Source organism: Ostreococcus lucimarinus, chromosome 7 (genome assembly GCF_000092065.1).
Source record: "Ostreococcus lucimarinus CCE9901 chromosome 7, complete sequence".
Taxonomy (NCBI): domain Eukaryota; kingdom Viridiplantae; phylum Chlorophyta; class Mamiellophyceae; order Mamiellales; family Bathycoccaceae; genus Ostreococcus; species Ostreococcus sp. 'lucimarinus'.
The window spans coordinates 372,726-393,819 of NC_009361.1; the positions used below are offsets into that span (position 1 = coordinate 372,726).

The 21,094-nt window shown below is 61.1% G+C and overlaps 12 protein-coding genes across 12 annotated transcripts; 6 read left to right on the forward strand and 6 right to left on the reverse strand.

Moving 5' to 3' along the window:
- Positions 1 to 877: 877 nt before the first annotated feature.
- On the reverse strand, positions 878 to 1,606 carry OSTLU_35775 (predicted protein; the record flags this gene model as incomplete). Its single annotated transcript, XM_001418880.1, has 1 exon — positions 878 to 1,606. A coding segment is annotated over one exon (729 nt), but the record flags the coding sequence as incomplete, so codon positions are not given.
- Positions 1,607 to 2,732: 1,126 nt separating this feature from the next.
- OSTLU_16127 (predicted protein) lies at positions 2,733 to 4,628 on the forward strand (the record flags this gene model as incomplete). The annotated part of the gene is made up of 1 exon (XM_001418648.1): positions 2,733 to 4,628. A coding segment is annotated over one exon (1,896 nt), but the record flags the coding sequence as incomplete, so codon positions are not given.
- Positions 4,629 to 4,739: 111 nt separating this feature from the next.
- On the forward strand, positions 4,740 to 5,972 carry OSTLU_35756 (predicted protein; the record flags this gene model as incomplete). Its single annotated transcript, XM_001418649.1, has 1 exon — positions 4,740 to 5,972. One exon carries the CDS (start codon positions 4,740 to 4,742, stop codon positions 5,970 to 5,972), a length of 1,233 nt encoding a protein of 410 aa, XP_001418686.1.
- Positions 5,973 to 6,639: 667 nt separating this feature from the next.
- OSTLU_32626 (predicted protein) lies at positions 6,640 to 7,404 on the forward strand (the record flags this gene model as incomplete). Its single annotated transcript, XM_001418650.1, has 1 exon — positions 6,640 to 7,404. One exon carries the CDS (start codon positions 6,640 to 6,642, stop codon positions 7,402 to 7,404), a length of 765 nt encoding a protein of 254 aa, XP_001418687.1.
- A 73-nt stretch (positions 7,405 to 7,477) lies between these two features.
- OSTLU_16130 (predicted protein) lies at positions 7,478 to 8,332 on the reverse strand (the record flags this gene model as incomplete). The annotated part of the gene is made up of 1 exon (XM_001418881.1): positions 7,478 to 8,332. One exon carries the CDS (start codon positions 8,330 to 8,332, stop codon positions 7,478 to 7,480), a length of 855 nt encoding a protein of 284 aa, XP_001418918.1.
- A 116-nt stretch (positions 8,333 to 8,448) lies between these two features.
- On the reverse strand, positions 8,449 to 8,928 carry OSTLU_35397 (F-ATPase family transporter: protons (vacuolar); the record flags this gene model as incomplete). The annotated part of the gene is made up of 1 exon (XM_001418882.1): positions 8,449 to 8,928. The coding sequence occupies one exon, from the start codon at positions 8,926 to 8,928 to the stop codon at positions 8,449 to 8,451; it is 480 nt and encodes a 159-aa protein (XP_001418919.1).
- A 5,088-nt stretch (positions 8,929 to 14,016) lies between these two features.
- OSTLU_32630 (F-ATPase family transporter: protons (mitochondrial)) lies at positions 14,017 to 14,867 on the forward strand (the record flags this gene model as incomplete). The annotated part of the gene is made up of 3 exons (XM_001418651.1): positions 14,017 to 14,524; positions 14,592 to 14,658; positions 14,842 to 14,867. The coding sequence occupies exons 1-3, from the start codon at positions 14,402 to 14,404 to the stop codon at positions 14,865 to 14,867; spliced, it is 216 nt and encodes a 71-aa protein (XP_001418688.1). The 5' UTR covers positions 14,017 to 14,401.
- A 312-nt stretch (positions 14,868 to 15,179) lies between these two features.
- On the reverse strand, positions 15,180 to 15,569 carry OSTLU_16133 (predicted protein; the record flags this gene model as incomplete). The annotated part of the gene is made up of 1 exon (XM_001418883.1): positions 15,180 to 15,569. One exon carries the CDS (start codon positions 15,567 to 15,569, stop codon positions 15,180 to 15,182), a length of 390 nt encoding a protein of 129 aa, XP_001418920.1.
- A 115-nt stretch (positions 15,570 to 15,684) lies between these two features.
- On the reverse strand, positions 15,685 to 18,222 carry CLPC2 (chaperone, Hsp100 family, ClpC-type). Its single transcript, XM_001418884.1, has one exon. The coding sequence runs from the start codon at positions 18,031 to 18,033 to the stop codon at positions 15,688 to 15,690; it is 2,346 nt and encodes a 781-aa protein (XP_001418921.1). The 5' UTR covers positions 18,034 to 18,222; the 3' UTR covers positions 15,685 to 15,687.
- Positions 18,223 to 18,307: 85 nt separating this feature from the next.
- Positions 18,308 to 19,144, forward strand: OSTLU_16135 (predicted protein; the record flags this gene model as incomplete). Its single annotated transcript, XM_001418652.1, has 1 exon — positions 18,308 to 19,144. One exon carries the CDS (start codon positions 18,308 to 18,310, stop codon positions 19,142 to 19,144), a length of 837 nt encoding a protein of 278 aa, XP_001418689.1.
- Positions 19,145 to 19,188: 44 nt separating this feature from the next.
- Positions 19,189 to 19,812, reverse strand: OSTLU_32634 (predicted protein; the record flags this gene model as incomplete). Its single annotated transcript, XM_001418885.1, has 1 exon — positions 19,189 to 19,812. One exon carries the CDS (start codon positions 19,810 to 19,812, stop codon positions 19,189 to 19,191), a length of 624 nt encoding a protein of 207 aa, XP_001418922.1.
- A 177-nt stretch (positions 19,813 to 19,989) lies between these two features.
- On the forward strand, positions 19,990 to 21,084 carry OSTLU_35743 (predicted protein; the record flags this gene model as incomplete). The annotated part of the gene is made up of 1 exon (XM_001418653.1): positions 19,990 to 21,084. A coding segment is annotated over one exon (1,095 nt), but the record flags the coding sequence as incomplete, so codon positions are not given.
- Positions 21,085 to 21,094: the final 10 nt, after the last annotated feature.

Here is a 21,094-nt window from a genome sequence, read left to right on the forward strand (position 1 = left end):
TTTGCAACGTTTCGACCTTTGACAAAAGATCGGTGTGACGGAATAACATGATGTCAAACAACGCGCTCTCTTCGGATCCGCGCTGGATACCGAGTTCAGCGAGCGTCGCGTCGCGCTCAAATTTCAGAGTGGAGCGTACGCCTTGCAATTCGTCGGCGACAGTCACGAGCCCGGCGCTCAAGCACGCGCTGATGAGCTCATCCAAGCTAATCATTCCACGATCGTGTGCCAACCCCATGAAACTTCTTGGCGCGGTTTCGTTTAAGAATTCAGAAAGCGAGCGAGAAGAATCCGAATTCGCCGTCAGATCCTCGTAACCGGGCGACATGGCGGTGTCATCGATACCGGGCGATCCCTCGGGAGAGTTCTGTGCGGACTTGAGTAAGACCGCGCGATCATACTCTGTCTCGTCTACGTCCGCGGGAATGTTAAATCGTTCGAACGCGTCGGCGAGCTTGTTGAAAGATTCGCGCCTTTCTCTAGAACCGTCGGTAAAACTCCCTTCCTGGTGAGCCTCTCGCGCGTGCAACTCTCGGTACAACTTGTCGAGAACATCATGCGTTTGCGTCGCCTCTGCGTATCCCCTCGCGCCTCTTATCGTGGAATCTGAGCCAGACGTCGAGCCTCCAGCGTCGGAGTATCGCACCTTGTAAACCTTACCTCGCCGTACCGACACGTCGGCGCGCATACCCAGCCATCGTCTCAGCACTTTCACATCCTGCGGTCGCAGCAACTCGGCTAACAACACTGCGGTGTGCTTTTCTAAACTTGCGTGCATAGTCAGCGCCGATAGTTGCCGTCTCGCTTCCCGTAACATGTGTTTCGGGACTTGAAGTTGCTCCGCTTGCGCCGCTCGCCTGTGCGCGGCATTTTTCTTTTGCTTGAGGCACGGATGCGCCGCCGCTTGCGCGGCGTTCATGCGATTCACGGGATTCAACCTGAGAAGCGAATGGACTAAATCACGAGTCAACGCACTGATGGATTCATCCAAACTGTCGTACTCCGCACGAAGGACTTGAAATACCCCCTCGACTGAGTTCTGAAACGGCATCTTCCCCGAGCTCAACCAGTACATAAATATCCCCACGGACCACATGTCCGACGCTTGCGAGTACTCACCACGCTCTTCGACTTCGGGCGCCTGAAACGAAGCCGCTCCCATGGGCGATGCCGATGGTAAGCGCATTCCGGTTTCCGGACGAAGCTTTCGCACTCGGCCGAAATCAATGATTTTCAGCGTCACGTTTGCCGTCGCGTCGTCTGGCGCGTGTCGCACCATGACGTTTTCCAGCGCCAAGTCTCGAAATACGTAGTCTTTCGCGTGCACGTACGCCACCGCGTTCGCGAGCTGTCTCATCAGATCCAACCGCACCTCGTGTTTCTTGTCTTCATTCGCGTCTTCGTAATCATTCAGCATCGTCAAATACTCCAACAACGACGTCCCGTCGACGAGCTCCATCACCAAGTGCACCTCTGCCGACGTTTGATACGCGCCGACGAACGCGACGACGTTCGGATGCGACATCGCGCTCAACGCCTCCACCTCCGCGTACGCCGCGATGCGATGCTCGTCCTCTCCGAACGCTCCCACGTGCGTTTCCTTCATCGCGCGTCGCGTCCCGTCGCTCGCCTCGACCTCGAACACCGTCCCCTGCTTCCCTCCCCCGATTTTCCTCCGCGCGACGTAATTCGCGTCCCATCGCTCGTCGATCCGCACCGCGCTCGGCGCCGACGTCGACGCTCGCGCGTCGCCCGCCTCCGCCGTCCCTCGCGCGCCCGTCGTCGACGCCGCGCACCCCATCTCCGCGCCGTTCGATGGATTCGCGCGTCGGTCGCTTCGCGCCTCGGTCGCTTCGCGCGCGCGTCCCGTCGCGCGTCGTCGCGCGCCCTCGCGCGTCGTCGCGCGTCGTCGCGCGCCCTCGCGCGTCGTCGCGCGTCGTCGCGCGCCGTTCGCCGCCGCCCGCGCGCGCGTCCCCGACCGCGCGCCGCGCGCTGACGCCTCGCGACGCTTCGGCATCGCGCGACGCTTCGCTTCGCGCGAATCTCGCGCGGGCGTGGGTTCGGGCATGCGGCGCGCGTGGGTTCGGACATTCGGCGTTTATCTCTGTATGCACATACAGTCATACACCGTATACGATCACACACGCGCGCGCATCGCCTTTTCAGCGATCACACCGCGGGATCGCGGCCGTTTGAAATCTCGCCGTTTGAAATCTCGCGCACGATGCCCGCGACGACGGATGCGCGCGCGCCGGCGACGGCGGCACACGCCGACGCGATCGCTCGCGACGCCGCGCGACGCGGACGCGCGGCGAAATGTCCGCGCCGCGCGCGGGGGTCGCGCGCGGCGCGCGAAACGCCGTGGGCGCGCCGCGATGGACGCGCGGACGCGACGGCGACCGGCGAAAACCTCTGGCGACGCGCGCGCGCGCGCGCGACGACGGCCGGCGACGACGCGCGACGGGGACGCGATCGGCGCTGACGCGCGGGAGCGAGGGCGTTGAGGTGGCGAAACTGCAGCAGCGGCTCGCGGACGAGGGAATCGAGGACGGGGGCGCGGTCGATGGGTGCGTGACGGCGATGAGCCGTTTATTTGAATTCGCGGCGCGCGCGCGGGACGCGGGACGCGAGGGCGCGAACGGGGAGGGCGGACGCGCGATCGAGCGGACGAGGATGGAGAGGAGGGCGTTTGTGGACGATGGGGGGCGTTCGATGGGGAGACGCGACGCGGGATGACTGACGAGACGACGAGACGCGCGCGCGGCGATAGGACGTTTGACGAGGCGACGGAGCTGGCGGTGAAGACTATGCAGACGCGATACGGATTGCCGGCGAACGGGCAGTGGGGGGCGCTGGAAAGAATGATGTTTGAGGAGGTTGGGATTCATACCGATACGCCGAGGTTGGAGGCGTTGGCGCCGGCGAAGATGGGGACGCTGGCGGCGCGCGTGAGCGCGAGCGGCGGCGCGAGAGAGACGCTGGCGCCGACGCTCGGCGCGAGAGACGGGGTGATGAGCACGTTCGGTTCCGCGGTCGCCGGCGCGGCGCTCGGTTTATCCGCGGCGTTTGTGATCGGTGCGGCGGATAACGCGCGTCGAGGGGGAGGCGTGCACGATTTCGTCGAAGACGCGCGAGTCAACTTGCTCGGGTTGGCGGGACTGTTTAAACCGTCGAATTTCAAACGCCCGACGCGCGCGACCGCGGCGTACGATGACGACGTGGGTGGCGAGCAATACGAGGACAGACGTGATACGCGACGAAACGATGGTTGGGCGGACGATGACTGGCGCGGAAACGATCCCAGGCGCGGACCGGACGGCGGCATGCCGCCGGGCGCGAGCGAGGAGTACTACGGATACGACGCCCAGTACCACACCTCGCGCACTCGCCGCTTGATGGCGGGCGCCGTATCCGCGGTGGTGGAGAGCGAACGACCGAAGCAGCGTCAAGGAACGTCGCGGCGACCGGGTGGAGGCGGTGCCAGGGCGCAGCGCGCACTCGCGGGCATGGATTTACAGCGCAAGCAGCAAGAGTTGGTAAACTCTCCCGAGCTCGAAGTTGAAGTCGAAGTCGAAGTCGGGGCGTCTTCGCGACCGATGGCGACGATGATGCAGCGCGTGCGACAAGGCTGGGATGCGAGCTTAGATGCGGTAGGCAACGTCATTCCGGATGCTATCCCGCTCATCGGCAACGGGAGCGATTTCACCGCGCGAGCGCAACGCGAGCGCGACTTGAACGCTCGGCTCGCCGAGGCGCGTTACTACGCCGAGCTGGAACAGCAAAAGCGCCTTAAGGCTGAAAAGGCGTTCAAGCAAAGTCATCAAAAGTGGCTCGATGCGCAGGCGGCGACGCGCGAGGTGCGCGCCCAGGCAGCGGCCACGGCGGCAAAATTGGGCGAACTCGAGGAGCGTCTGTTTAGCGAAGACATCTTCGACGACCACCCGGTGATGAACAAGGTGACGCAGTTGGAGAATTTGCTCAAGCAAGAAGCCAGAGAAGACAAAACGGCGGAACAACTGAAGAGTGAGCTCACTCAACTCGAAATGAACACCACGAGTCGCGTGAAGGATCTCGAGGAACAGGTCGCCGAGTTGCAACTCGAGCTCGAGACGCGCCCGGATTTACCGCGAGACATCTCCGCTCGCTTGGAAGCTCTGGAAAGCGCGATGACGAGCGGCACGTCTTACGATGCGGAATCGGCCACGGCGCGCGCAACTGGCTTGCAACAAAGCATTTCAGACGTGGGGGATGCGCTCGTGGAACTTCGCGACGGCATGCGAGACGAGATGTACAAGGTGCAGAGCGAGCTCAACAACATCCATCCGCTCATGGATCACGGCGCTGGAAGAATTGATATTCTCTTCGCTAAACTTACCGCGTTGGAGCACTCTGTGGATGCCATCAGCGACGGTGCGGCTTCGCAAATCGGACGCTTGTCTGCACAAATCGAACGACTGGAGAAGGCCCTCGCGGCGAGCTCGGGCGTCGTCTTCGAACCGTTCCCTGAGATCGAAGATATTGCCATCGAAGATCCGGCTCCGATGGTGGAGGAATTCGTCGAGAAAGAAGACGAAGTCACCACCGACATGTTTGCCCCGGTCGAGGAAGAACTCGCGGTTGAGGAAGACGTCGCGAGCAGCGTCGACAGCGCCGCGACGGATTTCTTTAGTTTGTTCCAAGACTCGGCGCAAATCACGCAAGCTATGCCGACGGCTGAACCGCCCCTCGAAATCGCGCCGATGCAAAAGGAAATCGTCAAAGAATCCGGCGTTTTACCGCGCATCGCGACTGGGCGCGAGATCATGATCCAAGGTTTCCACTGGGAAAGCCACAACTTGGATTGGTACAAAATTGTGCAAGACAGACTTGGCGAAATGAATCAAGCGGGATTTACTCAAGTTTGGTTGCCGCCTCCGGCGGATTCTCTCGCACCGCAAGGCTACTTGCCGCGCAATATGTATTCGTTGAATAGTGCGTACGGCTCTGAACAGGCTTTGCGAAACCTCATCGCGAACTGCAAGGAGCACGACGTTTTGCCCGTGCTCGACGCCGTGTTGAACCATCGCTGCGCCACGCACCAGGGCGCTGGGGGCAAGTGGAACCGTTGGGAAGGAACTGGTATGGACTGGGGTGAGTGGGCCATCGATAATAGGAATCCTGACTTCGCAGGTCAGGGTAACCACCCGACGGGCGATGAGTTCTCGGGGGCGCCCAACATCGATCATACGAATGAACGCGTTCGCAGCGACTTGGCCAAGTGGTTCCAATGGTTGCGAAACGACATCGGCTTTGGAGGAGTGCGCTTTGACTTCTCGAAGGGTTACGGCGGACAATTCGCCGGAGAGTACATCAAGGCGATGGATCCCGAGTTCGCGGTCGGAGAATACTGGGACACGCTCGCGTACGGCGCGGGATTGGAGTACAATCAAGACGCTCATCGTCAACGGATTGTTGACTGGATTGACGCGGCAGGCGGGAACTGCACCGCGTTTGATTTCACCACAAAAGGTATCCTTCAAGAGGCGTGTGGACGCTCCGAGTTCTGGCGTCTCATCGATAGTGAAGGACGCGCTCCAGGTGTGATTGGCTTGTGGCCGGCGCGCGCCGTGACGTTCATCGACAACCACGACACCGGCTCCACGCAAGGTCACTGGCCGTTCCCGAACGACAAAGTCGCCATGGGCTATGCCTACATCCTGACTCACCCCGGCACGCCGTGCGTGATGTGGGATCACTACTTCGATTGGGGTGAAAAGTTGTCGAACAACATCAAGACGCTGATGGAAGCGCGTCAAAGTTGCGGCATTCACAGTCGAAGCAAACTTCAAATCATCGCCGCCAACGACGGTTTATACGCCGCTATCGTCGACAACAGGATGGCAGTCAAGCTTGGCCGCGACCACTGGTCGCCCGCCGGCGACGACTGGACCCACATTTGCGGAGATAATGACTGGAGCGTGTGGCGTCGTTAGCGAGCGCTCCGTCTCGACTCAAACAAGAATCGCCGTCCACCGCGGCGCTGTATTTATTGAACATTAGCCGTACGCATCAGCTTTGCGTCACCACATCTCTCGCGCTGCGAAGCGTCGAGTTTAGCTCACGAGCTGTTGTATCACACTCACACACTCTCCCAACATCCATCCCCTCGAGCGTTCGCCATCCGCCGTCGCGTCTCGCCGGCGTCGAGCCGTCAACCGAATCGAACTATCGCCACACAACCGCGCGCGCGCGTTCGAGATCGTCCCGAACGCGCATCGGAACAGAGACACGATGCGCGCCATCGCTTTCGCACCGTCCGCGCGCGCGCGCGCGCCCGCGCGCGCGCGCATTCCCGCTCGACGTCGCGGCAGGGACGAAAATAGCACCGCGCCGAGACGCGTTCAAACGACGCTCGTGACGCCGCGGACGCGCGCGCTCGAGCGCGGACGCGTCGCGCGCACCGTCGCGGATGAGTACGCGATGACATCCGAGCGCGAGGGCGCGAACGAGGGTTTCGGAACGAACGAGGAGATGTCAGACGACGTGCGCGCGTTGACGACGCTCGTCGCCGATAGCGACGGCGGCGCGGCGTTGGGGGCTGACGCGCGGAAGGACGCGGATGCGATGATAGGGAAACTCGAGAGCGTGGGTGCCGACGCGATGGTGAAGCCGAACGACGATCCGAAGATCTTCGGGTATTACGATGTGAGTTACGTATCCGTCGGAGAGAAGCAAGTGGGAAATCCCGCGGGCGGACGGTTTCGGTCGCCGTTGGGACGGTTTTTGTTCAAGACGATCGGGCTCGAGCAAAATTTGTTCGCACCTAATAAGATTGAGAATCGCGTGGCGTTCACGTTGTTTGGGTGCTTGCCGGGGGAGGTGACACTGGAAGGAACGTTTGCGCCGGCGGAGGGCGTCGACGACGGACGTACGGTGAAGGCTTCGTTCGGACCACCGGGAATCTCCGTCGCGGGCGGGCCGAAGTTGCGAATCGGCCCAAAGTCTAGCGTCGTACTCAGCACGACGTATTTGGACGATCACGTCCGTTTGGGGAAAGGATCGCGCGGGAGCTTGTTCGTGTTCACGAGAAAGTCTGAGGAGAAGGCGGAGCGTGATCACAGACGGTGGGGCATCGGAGGATTGGCGATCGCCATCATGCTCTTAACCGCGCTCGGTCTCGGTATTTTCGGCGTGCACGAGCTTAGAACGACGAGTCATACGCTGTATTCGGTAACGGTCGTGCTTGCGTCGGCGATTTCTCTCGCCATGGCGTACATTTTGCGCGACGGCGGAATCGTCGCCGAGGACGCCGACCTCGACGACGACGTTGGCGAGTTGAGCGAACAGCAAAAGGCGTTCCTCTCCAGAGGACGCGGCGACGGCGAGAATAAAGGCGAAAACGTGTTCAGTTCGCAAAAGGCGTAGCTTCCTGGCGATCACGACAACTTTTAATTTTAAATTTAGTTTTGTCGCGCGAGCTGTGCTATTACATTCTTCATCACTTCGGCTTGATAATATCAAGCGTGTCGCCATCTTCTAATCCGTACGTCTCCGGGGTCTCGTTCCCCCTGACCACGTCACCGTCACATACCACCGTGAGTTGTTCCGAACCGAGCAAACACGTCATCTCGCACCACTCCGCGCACTCGCGCCAAGCGCCGACGATTTTCGCAAACGTCCACGTCTCACCCACGCGCCGCTCAAACTTGTCACCATTCGGCAACTGAAAACTCACAGTTATCATATTTCCAGTCTCTTCATTCAAATTCCCCTCGATCACGTCTACGCCACCGTCCTTGTCGCCGTTATTCACCACCTCTCGCACGTCCTCGTCGTCCTCGTCGTCCTCGTCGTCGTCCACCGCGTGCGCCTCAACCGCTCGCGGCACGTACGCCGGCGGCGGTCGTTGCGCCAGCGCATCGCAGGCGCTTTTCAACGCTTGCACGCTCTCCAGCGTCGCATCGCTCGACCCCACGCCTCCATCGTCGCTCTTATTCTTTTTACTCCGCGGAAGCGACGCCGTCGCCTCGGCGAACCGCGCGTCCGCCGCCCTCCTCTTCGTCTCCCTCTTCTTCGCCGACGACGGCGAACCGCGCGGCGACCCGTCGGTGGCCGTGGCGATCATTTCGCTGATTTTCGCATCGAACGCGCGCGCGTCGTCGTCGTCGTCGTCGTCCGAGGACGCTTTTCCCGAAGTCAACTTGAGCGCTCCGCGCAACGGTGTCGATTTCTTCGTCCCTGGCGCGCGCGCGCCGGCGAGCGCGTCGTCGTCGTCGCTCCACGACACCTCTAAAGTCGTGTTCCTTCGCCCGAATAATCCATCGTCGTCGGAGTCGTCGTCGGATTCCGGCATGCCGAGGCGCGACGTGCGGCGCGAAGCGAGCGTCGACGTCGTACGCTTACATTCATTTACAATGACTCTACTTCGACAGTTGTGACAAAACGGTTTTCGCGATCGTTACTAGCGCTCTACGACGTCGCCGCGCTCGCGGCGGACGACAGAATGATCCCGACGATCATGCCGTACAGCGCCAACGCCTCGGCGAAGATCAAAATCAAAATCACCCCGACGAACAATTTCGGCTGTTGCGCGTTCGCCCTGACGCCCGCGTCGCCCACGATCCCGATGCACATCCCCGCCGACAGTCCGCTCAGGCCGCACGCCAACCCAGAGCCGAGATGCGCGTATCCCTGGAACAGCGTGTACGACGACGCGTCGATGTTCGTGCTGATCACCACCGCGATGATCAACCCGTATATCCCGAGCACGCCCGCCATGACCACCGGGACGATGGATTTCATCACCAACTCCGGCCGCATCACCCCCATGGACGCGATGCCGACGCCGGACTTCGCCGTGCCGTACGCCGCGCCCATGCAACTGAACACGAGCGCGCTCGTCGCGCCCATGAACCCAAAGAACGGCGCGACTTCATCGCTCGTCGACATCGCGCGTCGGATGTCGCGTCCCGCCGTTCGCCGCTCGCCCGGTCGTCGCGTTCGCGCCGTTCGTTCGCGCCGTTCGCCGCGCGTCGAGGTGCGCCGTCGCGCCGTCGCGCCGATCGCCGATCTCGAGATCTTCGCGTCGATCGAGGGCGTCCACGATGGTACATCTAGGGTTGTGCGACGCACAACCCTAGACATCGCCGATTTTTCGCCCGCGCGCGTCCGACGGTTGGCGCGATGGACGCCATCGCGTCGCGCGTCGCGTCGACGCGCGCGCGCGATGCGCGCCGACGGCACCGCCGGCGACGGCGCGGTCGTCCTCGCGCGGCGCGACGTCCGCGCGCCCCACGTCGGCGACGACGACGACGACGGCGCGCGCATCGACGTCGCGTTCGCGACGCGCGACGACGCGGCGGACGGCGACGACGACGGCGCGACGACGCGAACGTCGCGCGGCGTCGTCGTGAGCTACGCGACGAGCGCGCGCGCGTGCGCGTCGACGCGCGCGGACGCGCGCGGGAGGTTCGAAGCGCGCGCGCTGCGCGTGGAGGGCGCGACGGGCGAACGCGCGGCGTGGGCGAGCGGGACGCGCGCGACGGGGACGCGGCGACTCGCGGCGGCGTTCGGACGAGAGGCGCGCGTCGCGACGGACGACGACGAGGAGGCGGTGGTGTTCGAGGCGAACGTGCTCGCGATGTGCTTCACGCGAGAAGGGGCGATGGCGTGCGCGATGGACGACGGACGCGTGGCGACGCGAAGCGCGAGCGGCGGCGACGCGGGGACGCGGCGCGCGCGCGAAGGCGAGGCGAAGCGCGCGATCGTGAGCGCGGAGGACGGTGAGGACGGCGCGTGCGGGGCGGTGGCGGTGTGCTTCGACGGCGAGAGCGTGGTGTACGTCGCGCGGGCGGCGGTGGACGAAGCGGTGGACGCGCTGAGACATCCGGCGCGAGCGCGCGCGACGAGCTGGCGCGGCGGGACGTTGGCGACGCTGTGCGCGGACGGCGCGCTCAGGCTTTGGATGCGCGCGAACGGGCGGACGGAGTTGACGTGCACGATTCAAACGCCCAGGGGTGGGCTGGTTCCGGTCGTCGCGTTCGATTGGTTGGAGACGAGCGAGACGAGCGATAGTTTGTACGATCACGCCATCATCGGCGCCGACGGCGCGAGCGGGATTCACGTGTGGACGCTCTCCGACGTGGACGCCGCGCATCCGCTCAGCGCGCGTCGACCGGTGGTTTCCCATCGTGGATCGATGACGTTTGAACGCGCGATGGATTTGACGCTGGCGGATGGAGTGGTGATTCGAGGCAGTTTGACGCAAAGCGACGACGACGTTCGCGTGCTCTTGGCGTCGAGGAGACTGGGCGTCGTCGTCGCGCGCGCGGCGCGAGATCGCCCGAACGTTTTAGAGAAGTTGTACGGCGTGTCTCTCCGTGGACACGCGACCACGATCGTGGACGCGCGCGTGCACCCGACGACGGGCGTGCTCACGACGAAGGACGCGTCCGGAGTGTGTCGAGCGTGGAGACGCGACGCGCGCGGCGAAGTCGAAATCGCCGACGAAACGACGGACGCCGACGCGGCTGAGGCGATCGAATGCGCGCGAATGGAAAGATGTGGATCCGGCGCATCGGTCGCGGCGCGCGCTCACGTCGGAGGTCGCGACGTGGAAGCGTCGAGCGATGGAAAGAGGTTTGCGTTCGTGGATGACGAAGGACGGCGCGTCGTCGGCGCCGTCGCCGGCGATTCGAAAGTCATCTTGGAACGCGTCGACGCGACTGCGTCAGTTCCGCGAGCTTCAGCCATATTTCGTTGGTTCGACATCGGGGGCGGTGCACACGCGCTCGCGACCGCGATGGGGACGGTTTTAGAGGTATACGCGCCGTCACCATCGCTCTACGCGTCCAAGAAGACTCCGTGGCGGCGAATATTGCGCGTCGACGTCGCCGAATTCGCCGGGCCGACGCAGAGCGCGATTTCGACTTTGACCTGGAGTCTTCTCGGAGATGTCGTGTACGTCGCCATCGATTGCGTGATACTCACCGTTGGTTTTGAGGGCGACGACTCGAAGTGTGGCGTCGCGCGGCGCGCCATTAGAGAATCGAAGAATCTACCCTCGTATCATCCGCGCGTGCTCATCGACTGGCTCAAGCGCGGGGAGCTGGATCGAGCGCGAAAGTCTCTGCGCGCGGTGATGAAGTACCTCGCCGCGAATGATTTTGACTCGCCGTGTCCATCGATTCCCCCGAGTGAGTTATGGGTCATGGATGACGACGTCGAAGACGTCACGGTGGCGTCGCCGGCACCGACGGCATCGACGGTGGACGTGCCCGAATTCGACATGTCTGCGTTCGGAGCGTTTGGCGGCGGCGCGCCCGCCGCGGCGACATTCTCGTTCGGAGCGGACTTCGATCAAAACGCAATGACGTCTACATCGCCGTCGACGGTTAACGCTCGACGAGCCGGCCATGGTGACGCGTTCACGCAGCGCGAAGCCGAAGACGCGACCGAGTTACTGAGTTCGCTCGCGGATAAACTAGCGCTCGCCCCAGCGGAACGCGTGCAGTTACTAGGCGTTATCGACGCGCTTCGCAACATTGAGAGAGGAATTGCGACGCTTGGAAGCGCAGTGGATGAACCTGGCCGACGATTTGCCGCGCTCTGGCACACGCGACGTTTGCGCCGCGTGAACGATCACGAAGGACCGTGCGGACAAGAGTTGGCTTGGGCGGCTCAGTGCGCGACGACCGTCGAACTTTTAGACAACGTACTCGATGGCTCGGCAGTGGACAGCCCCAACGCGGATTGGATGACGGTAAAAACGCTTGGCGTGCCGATTTGGTTGCGCGATGATGGGACACTGCGAAGTCTGATTGAAGAGTGCGCCAAAGGAGAGTTTGCGAGGACGAAGAATGCCGACGATTGCGCCCTTCTCTTCGTGTGCGTCGATCGCGTCAAGGTGCTGGCTGGGTTATATAAGGCGACGCAAAACAAGCCGCTCTACGAGTTTATGTGTCGAGATTTCAGCGAGCAGCGTCATCGCGACGCTGCGCTGAAGAATGCTTACGCATTACTGTCAAAGCATCGATATTCATTCGCGGCGGCGTTTTTCATTCTCGGCGGTCAACCGCTCGATGCGGCGTCCTTGGTGTGGAAACACGACCGCGATTTATCGCTCACGCTCGTCATTGCCCGGCTCGCGGCGAAGAAACACGTTGAAGGTACGCATTCAACGGTCGGGTATCTGACGAGTGACGTTGTGCCTGTGCTTCAGAATGATATTGCGCCGACGATGTCGGATCCGTGGACTCTCGCCGCGTTGCGTTGGCTCGCCGGCGACTTTAAAGGATTTTTTTCATCCATGAATTCATTGATGGAAACGTACGCTGTGGATGCGACGGATTTACTGGTGCATATCGCATCAAGCTCGCGTGAAGAAGACACGGTTTCGAATGCGAAGACATTGTTGCGGTGCTCATCGGCGACGTTGTTGCATCCGCTGGAAGCGCTCGGCATGCCTTTGGCCGCACTCGAACGATTGCAGTCATGCGGGCAGGACTCCATTGAAGACGCTTGCAGACTCGCCGTAGGCTCGTTGCTGGCGGGACAAAAGTCAAGTGACGTCACTGACGTTGCACTCGAAGTATTCACGCGCAAGCCGTGGAGTTTGAGTTCGGCGACAATGCGTTCAATTTTGCACCGAAGGTTGGACGTTGAACGTTTCGAAGGATTCGACGCGAATGAACGCACACTGAAAGATCTCAACACGTCTACACCCGTGAAATCGTTGCACGTAAAAACACCGTCTGTGCTGCCGACCGAGATTCATACAGTGAGCATTCCTCGCGTGCCGAGCGGACAAGACTTGACCATCAGTGGATCGCCGACGGAAAAAGTAGCTACGGCGCGAAACGCGTTCAGTAAACTTCGAAGACTAAGCGTGAAGGCGAAACGTCAGAAAAATTTCGGTATTGGAGAAAGCGCAGGAGATGACTCGCCAACTACGCCAAGATCGCCAGAGTTCGACAGTGGGACGAGGCAAGTTGGAAATGATGACGCATCGGCCAAAGCTCGAGTCTTGCGAACGCCCGTCGACGTCGCTTCGTTACAAAACGACGGCTTTTACGACATATGCTTCAATCACGAGGTGCCCTACGAGTTAGGGTGCGCCAGCGTTCGCCAAGGTTTATCCGTGGTCAATCTTCGAAAGTTGAATGAAAACGATAACGAGTCGCACAAGGATGCGTGGGCGGTGCTCTTGCAAGCGCAACCGCCCATTTCAGGCTTCAAATCGTCCATGAATTCTTGGCTCCACGTAGAAGATGTGGCGTCTACGCCGGCGTCACCGCGAGGTGGTCACGGGCGCGAGCACGAGTGGGCGACACATGCAGGATTGGACATGACGTCGCTCACAGGAATCATCCCGCAGTCTCAAAGCGAATCCGTCGGGCGATCTCGAGCAGCGATTACACGAGAGCCAGCAAACGATGTCGTTGCACGAAGCGTCGCCGCACACCCATCGCGAAGCTTTTTCGCCGTCGGGACTTCGATGGGTGGTGTGCAGTTGTGGGATTTTCATGGCGAAAATGCAGATCGATCGGCGGCAGTTCTGTCGCTCGGAGGCAAAAAGTCGACTTCCGGCACGGGAGCGAGCATGCGCTCGCTCGCGTGGTCCCCGCATGGCGCTCGTCTTGCGGCGTGCGCTTCCGATGGCAACGTCACGTTGTGGCTCGGTGACGCCCCGGACGTAGAACCGGCTGCGAGTAAAATGTGCGGATTTAAAGGTAGCAAGACCGAAGACGTGCTGTTTCTGTCGACAAACGTCATGGCTGTCGCGAGCTCGACTGGAAGTTCACTACAAAGGGCGCCCGAGTGCGTCACGCTCTGGGACGCCCTTCAGCCTTTTCACGCCTCGCCTGGGGTCATTCGTGCTCATTCTGGTGGATGTACATCACTCTCTCAGTTTCCATCACTCGTCGCTCCTCACGGCGTGCCCTGGCCTTTCCTCATCACCGGCGGTTACAACGGCGACGTCGCTGCTCACGATTTGCGAATGCTCGGCGGCGACGCCGAATCCACCGTGCTGTGGCGCTCATTCCCGCCACAAACGTCTACCATCACCTCCATAGCCGCAATTCACCACGAAACTACCCCGCTCGTCGTCATCGCCGACCAGTCCGGCGATTTACTCGCCCGTTCTGCCCTCGACGGCGCCGAGCTGCAGCGCGTCAAATCCGCGCACGCGCCGCAGAAATTTCTCACCCCTCGCGGCGGCGGCGCCTTCGCCTCTCTCGGCGCTTCCAAAATCATCCCCATTCACGCCGGTATCTTAAGTGCCGGCGGTGACGGCATCGTCCGTTGCTTCCGTCTAGACAAATCTCGCGTCGCCTAACGACGCGAGCATAGTCGCGTTGTCACCGCACCCACAGCGCAGTTCCCCGCCACGATCGCCCGCACATTCACGCGCGTCTCCACCATGAGCGCCGCCGCCAAGAACAGCGCCGCGTACTGGCGCATCGCCGGCATGAGTTACCTCAAATACGCCAACGCGTGCGGCGAAGTCGTGCGTCAAAGCCTCAAGGAACCGTTCTTGACCCAGGTGCGAACGATCGATCGGCGTGCGCGCGAAACATCGACTAACGACGCGCGCGACGCGGATTCAACAGGCCAAGGCGCGCGAAACGGTGTATTACAAGATGACGAAGTACGCCGAAGGCAAGGCCGGGCAATCGGGTGCGTGAACGATCGACGACGGCGGGAAGAAGACTAGGGCTTGAATTTCGCGAGCGGGACGCGCGAGGCGTCGCGAGACGCGCGGGACAAAATTTCACGAATCGGGATCGCGCGCGACGCGCGCGACGGTGAAAAACGATAGTTTGACGACGACTGACGACGGATCGCTCGCATCGCGCGCAGTGATCACGGAAGTGTTGCCGAAGTAGACGCCTCGCGCGCCGCGAGCGCGTTCGCCTTCGTTCCTCCTTTGTAGTGTGTACTTGACTATTGATAGCCCAACAGCCTCGACTTTCACAGCCCAACACCCACCCTGACGTAATTTCGTCACGTTCGAGCAAATGAAGTCGTCAAGCAAATGAAGCCGCTCGTCCTCGAGTGATCCTCGAAGAGTCCTCGTCCTCGAATAATCGTCCACGAACATGTATCCATCAAATCTTCGTCGCGGAAGCATCCGACGGCGGATCTGTAATCACGAAAAAAAAACGTTATCGCTATTTACATCTTCTACTTCGCCTGGTCTATCGCGACAATTCGTTTCGCTTGCAGCTCGTCAACAAGTCGGCGTACGGCTGGCACTTGGCCAAGTCGTCTGGAGAGTTTGAGATGCACTCGCCGAACGCCTTCGCCGCCTGCGCGCACGGGTTCGGTTGTTGCGGCGCTTCTGACGACGGTACGCTTTCCGTGGCGTAACCCGAGCCGCCGGAGCTGCCTAATAAGCTCGCCGTGGCGGCGCGGCCGAGCGAGCTGCCGACGCCCCAACCGAAGCCTTGGTAGATCATACCGGCTAATCCGCCGACGAGCGAGCCACCGGACTGTTGCTGTTGCCTCGCGGGGGGTGGCGCGCCACCGAAACGACCTCGGTTGCCCGGAGGCGGGGCGCCGAAACCGCCGGAACGTCTTCGACCCATCTTGTTCGTGCGCTTCGTTGTGAGGGGGTCGAAGGCACCTTTGCGGACGTCTTTGCGTCGGGTCGGTTTGATTTAAATGCGGTGCGTGTGATTTACTACAGTGGCCTAAAACAAACGACTAAGCGAAGGCTTGAGCGGTGGTTTCACCGCCACCTTCGTTCGAGAAGAATGGGGCTGGGAAATCGTCCGCCGAGGTGTCTTCGGCGACGTCTTCGATGCCAGAGCCGAATTCGACGTCAAACGTGCGCGCCATAGTTTCATTGGCTGTCGTCACGGAAATCAGCTCCTGGTCGTCGTCGTAATCAAAGTTCACGGTGTCGCCCGAAGATGCAAATCCGTCGAGCATGCATTCGGCGAGATTGTTCTCCAATAAACCTCGCACGCATCGACGCATTGGTCGGGCGCCAAAGCGAGGCGAAAAACCATTGGAGTATAAAAGTGATTTGAATGAATCGGTGAAATCGAGCGTGATCCCACGAGCGAGCGCACGCTTGGAAACCGATGCGAGCATGAGATCCGCGATGGCGCTGACCTCGGGTCGTTCCAGCGGTCTGAAGATGATAATTTCATCGAGGCGGTTCAAAAACTCAGGACGGTACTCCTTGCCCAACTCTCGCTTGACTTGCGTTTGAAGTTTTTTGTACTTTTCCTCATCTTCGCCTTCGCCGCTCATGGATTCTAAGATCTCACGACTGCCAATGTTACTTGTCATGACGAGCATGGCGTTCGTGAAATCCACCGTTCTACCTTTGCTATCGGTCAAGCGACCGTCTTCCAAGACTTGGAGCAAAATGTTAAAGACGTCTGGGTGCGCCTTTTCAATTTCGTCCAACAACACGAGCGAGTGCGGGTTCGTGCGCACAGCCTCCGTGAGCTGTCCACCCTCACCAAATCCAATGTATCCAGGCGGCGGACCGATCAATCTACTCACCGAATGCGATTCCATGTATTCGCTCATGTCTATGCGCACCATCGCCTTTTCGGCGCCGAAGTATGTCTGAGCCACCGCCTTGGCGAGTTCAGTCTTACCAACGCCCGTGGGACCACTAAATATAATGCTCGCCACCGGTTTCGACGCATCTGCCAGCCCAGCCCGCGCGCGGCGAATGGCTTGTGAGATCGAACGCACGGCTTCGACTTGGCCGATGACGCGCTTGCCGAGCTCTTGTTCAAAGTTCATCAACGAAAGCGACTCATCTGCGCTCAACTGTTGCACGGGCACGCCCGTCCACTGCGCCACGACTTCGGTGATGTGACTCTCGTCAACCAACGTACTATCACCGGGCGTGAGTTGCACCAAAGCGCCGGCTTCATCGATGACATCGATAGCTTTGTCTGGTAAGAATCTGTCGTTGATGTATCGCGTGGAGAGCGAGACGGCGGCGCGCAACGCCTCGTCGGTGAAGGACACGCCGTGGTGCTCTTGGTAAGTGTCCTTCAAACCGCGCAAAATTGTGAGCGTTTGCTCTGGACTGGGTTCGATGACGCGCACGGGTTGGAATCTACGTTCCAAAGCCGCATCCTTTTCGATGTGTTTCCTGTACTCGTCAATCGTCGTCGCCCCGATGCACTGCAACTCGCCTCTTGCGAGCGCGGGCTTCATCAAGTTACCGGCATCCATACCACCATCTTCTCCGGTACCACCGGCGCCAACGAGCATGTGAATCTCATCGACGAATAAAATAATATCTCCCGCTTGTTTAACCTCCTCCATGACATTCTTCATCTTTTCCTCGAACTCGCCGCGGTATTTCGTGTCGGCGAGCAAGAGACCAATTTGCAAGCTCACGACGCGTTTTTCCTTCAAGCTCTCGGGAACGTCGCCTTTAGCGATCATCATCGCTAAACCTTCGGCGATGGCCGTCTTCCCAACCCCGGGTTCGCCCACCAAACACGGATTCGACTTGCGTCGTCGCACCAAAATCCGCATCACTCGCGTCACCTCTTCGTCCCGGCCGAGCACTGGATCTAATTTACCCTCGCGCGCCTCCGCCGTCAAATCGATAGAGCAATCCGCCAACGTCTGCTTCTTCGTGTTCCGCGTCTTCTTACCCGCCCCCACGAGTTCTCGCTCATTCGCTCCAGTGATCTCCTTCCTGAGCACCTTCAAATCGCACCCCTCCAGCGCCGCCATCGTCGCGCGCGCCCCGCTCGCCGGTTCGTCAATCATCGCGAGCGCGAGCTCCTTGCTCCCAACCTCGCTCCCACTCGCACTCGCGCGTTCAAAAACCTTTTTCAGCTCATCGCTAAGCGCCAGCAACCCCTCGGCGCTCGGTTTATTAAACGGATTCATCAGTTCCAGTTCGCTCACCCCCGCGCGTTCGCCGAGCGCGCGTCGCGTCGCCTCCTCCGTCACCCCGTGCTTGTGCAATGCCTTGCTCGTCCGATCGCGATTCCGCGTCAGCGCGAGCAGGACGTGTTCAGAACCGCATTCAGCGCTTCGAAATTTCTTCGCGAGGTCCATCGCGTCCTTGACGGCGACGACGGCGTCGCCGTCGAATGTTTCAAAGAATCCACACCGCGTCACTTTTCGCGGTCTCGACGCCTTCGCGACGCCACGCGCGCTCGTTTTCGCGCGAGACTCGCGCAGGGCGTCGAAGAACGACCCACCGCGCGATCGGCGCGCCGTGCGCGCGTCGAGCGCGGCGCATCGCATCGCGCCGCGCGTGGTTTTATGACGCAAGTCGACGTCACGACTGCGGTGCGCGACACATCGCGCCTTCACGCGCGCGCGACGCATGCGACGCCCCACGTGCGCGGTCGACATCGACGCCGATGGCGTCGGCGTGCTTACGCTGTCGCGCCCGCACCGCGCGAACGCGCTGAACGAAGAAATGTGGACCGACTTTGCCGAGTGTGTGAAGTTTGTGGGACAGTCGAACGCGCGATGCGTCGTCGTGCGCGGCGATGGTCGGCACTTCTGCGCCGGCATCGACGTCGCGGATGAGGCGACGTTGAAATCGACCCTCGGCGACGTCGGCGACGTCGGCGCGGCAACGTGCGAGGGACGCCGGCGGGAGAGTTTGTTGAGGAATATTAAGAGGTTGCAAGACGCGTTCACGGCGCTCGAGCGGGACGTGGAGTGTCCGACGATCGCGTGCGTGCGAGGGGCGTGCTACGGAGCGGGGGTAGATATGATCACGGCGTGTGATTTGAGGGTGTGCTGCGGGAAATCGGCGCGGTTTTGCGTCAAGGAGGTGGATTTGGGCATCACCGCCGACGTCGGCACGCTTCAGCGCTTGCCGTCGATTATTGGCTTCGGTAGGGCGGTGGAACTGGCGATGACCGCCAGGGAGATGGACGCGAAAGAGGCGCTCGCGATTGGATTGGTGAGCGAGATTTGTGACGACGTTGAAGCACGCGCGATGGCTCTCGCGAAAATGTTGGCGAAGAAGTCGCCTCTCGCGCTTAGAGGCACGAAACGAACACTCCTGCGGCAGCGCGACGACCCAAACGTCGCGCGCGGGCTCGACTACGTCGCAACGCACAACGCTGCCATGCTGATGAGCAACGATTTAAACGAAAGTTTGCGCGCTAGATTCGAGAAACGCGAACCGATATTCGCTAAGCTCTAGCTGTTGTACAACAAATTCGCTAGTCAGTTCAAGTATTCGAGTCGCTAATCGAGACGCTCGCCTCGTCCTTCAACCGCCCCTCGCACGGGCGTCAGCAATCCATTCGCGCTCAAACTAATTGTCGCTGGGTCCCGCACCAAGTCGAACGCCAACAACTCTAAATCGTCGTCCACATAGCATTTGCCGTCTGCCCGTGTCTCGAGCGAAGACCAACTCCTCGTCGACGCGCCGACCAGTCCCCCTCCCTCGTAAATCTCCCGTATCGCCCGCCCGCTCTCCGTATCCAAGATCTTGACGTATCCCATCAGCGTCCTATCTCCATCGCACCAATACACATCCACGACTCGACAGCACGCGCGCGTCTCGTCGTCGGCGTCCCGGAACTCGGCCTCGTCCGTAGCCGCCGGGTGTTCCAACTTCCCGTACGCTCGACCGCGCCGCACGCGCGCCGCGACGTACGCCGCGACTTCCCTGTGCAGTATGGGTTTCGGATACACCCGTCCGTTGCGATTCACGCGATCGCACCGTGCGAGAACGCCGTGTAAATACAGCTCGCCTTTGTTGTTCGCCAACGACCGCGCGAGCGCGTCGACGCGCGATCGGCGCTCGATCTCGGCCTCGTCCGCGAGCGCGCGCTCGACGGTGTGCACGGACACGCACACGCCCATCGCGCGCCGAGGTTCGGCGTCGAACGCGCGACTTCGCGCGTCGCCGTCTGCGGATAAAGCGCGCGCGTCCCGCTCTGAGCGGGACAACCCGACGTCTCGGCGCGAGCCTCGTCGCGAGGCGTGCGATCGCGCGCGACTGAAGAGTGCTCGCGCGCCGTCCTCGGGGCGTCGCGCGCGATGTCCTCGCTCGAGGCGATTCGCTACGCGCGCGGAAACCTCGAGCTGCTCGATCAGCTCGCGCTGCCGCTGGAGACGAAATACATCGACGTGCGCGACTGCAACGCGTGCTGGCGATGTATCAAAGATATGAACGTGCGAGGAGCGCCGGCGATCGCGATCGCAGCGGCGCTGGCGCTGGCGGTGGAGCTAGAGGCGAAGCGAGGGACGCTGACGACGTGCGAGGCGGCGGAGGCGTTCGTGCGCGAGCGGTTTGATCACATGTACACGTCGAGACCGACGGCGGTGAACTTGGGGGAGGCGAAAAATAGGATACAAGCACTCGCAAAGCGATTGAGTGAAAGCGGAGACGTGTCAGGGATGATTGAAGGGGTGATTGAAGGATGCGAGGCGATGCACGCCGAGGACGTGGCGTCGTGCAGAGCCATCGGAGACAAGGGTGCTGCGGCGCTGTTGCGCGCGTGCGGCGCTAAAGATGGAGAAAATATCAAAGTGATGACGTGCTGTAACACTGGATCGCTCGCGACGGCGGGCTACGGTACTGCGTTGGGGGTGATTCGTGCTCTTTGGGAGTCGGGGCGACTCGAGCGGGCGTATTGCTTGGAGACGCGGCCGTACAATCAAGGGTCGAGGTTGACCGCGTACGAGCTGGTGTACGAAAAAATTCCAGGGACGTTGATTTGTGATAATATGGCGGCGGCGCTCATGGCACGAGGAGACGTGGACGCGATCGTCGTGGGTGCGGATAGAGTCGCCGCAAACGGCGACTTTGCTAACAAAATCGGCACCTATTCGCTCGCGGTGAACGCGAAGCATCACGGAGTGCCCATGTTCACCGCAGCACCGGTGACGACGTTAGATCCCGAGACGGCGACTGGGGCAGATATTCACATCGAAGAACGACCGGGCGAAGAAGTGACGCACTCGCTCGGTAAGCGTGTGGCGGCGGAAGGAATAGACGTGTGGAACCCATCCTTCGACGTGACCCCTGCGGCGCTCCTCACGGGTGTCATCACGGAGCACGGTGTGATTGAAAAGAACGCCAGTGGATTGTTTCCCGTTGCAGACTTCGTAGCTCAAGCAAAGGGAGGTACATTGACGGTCG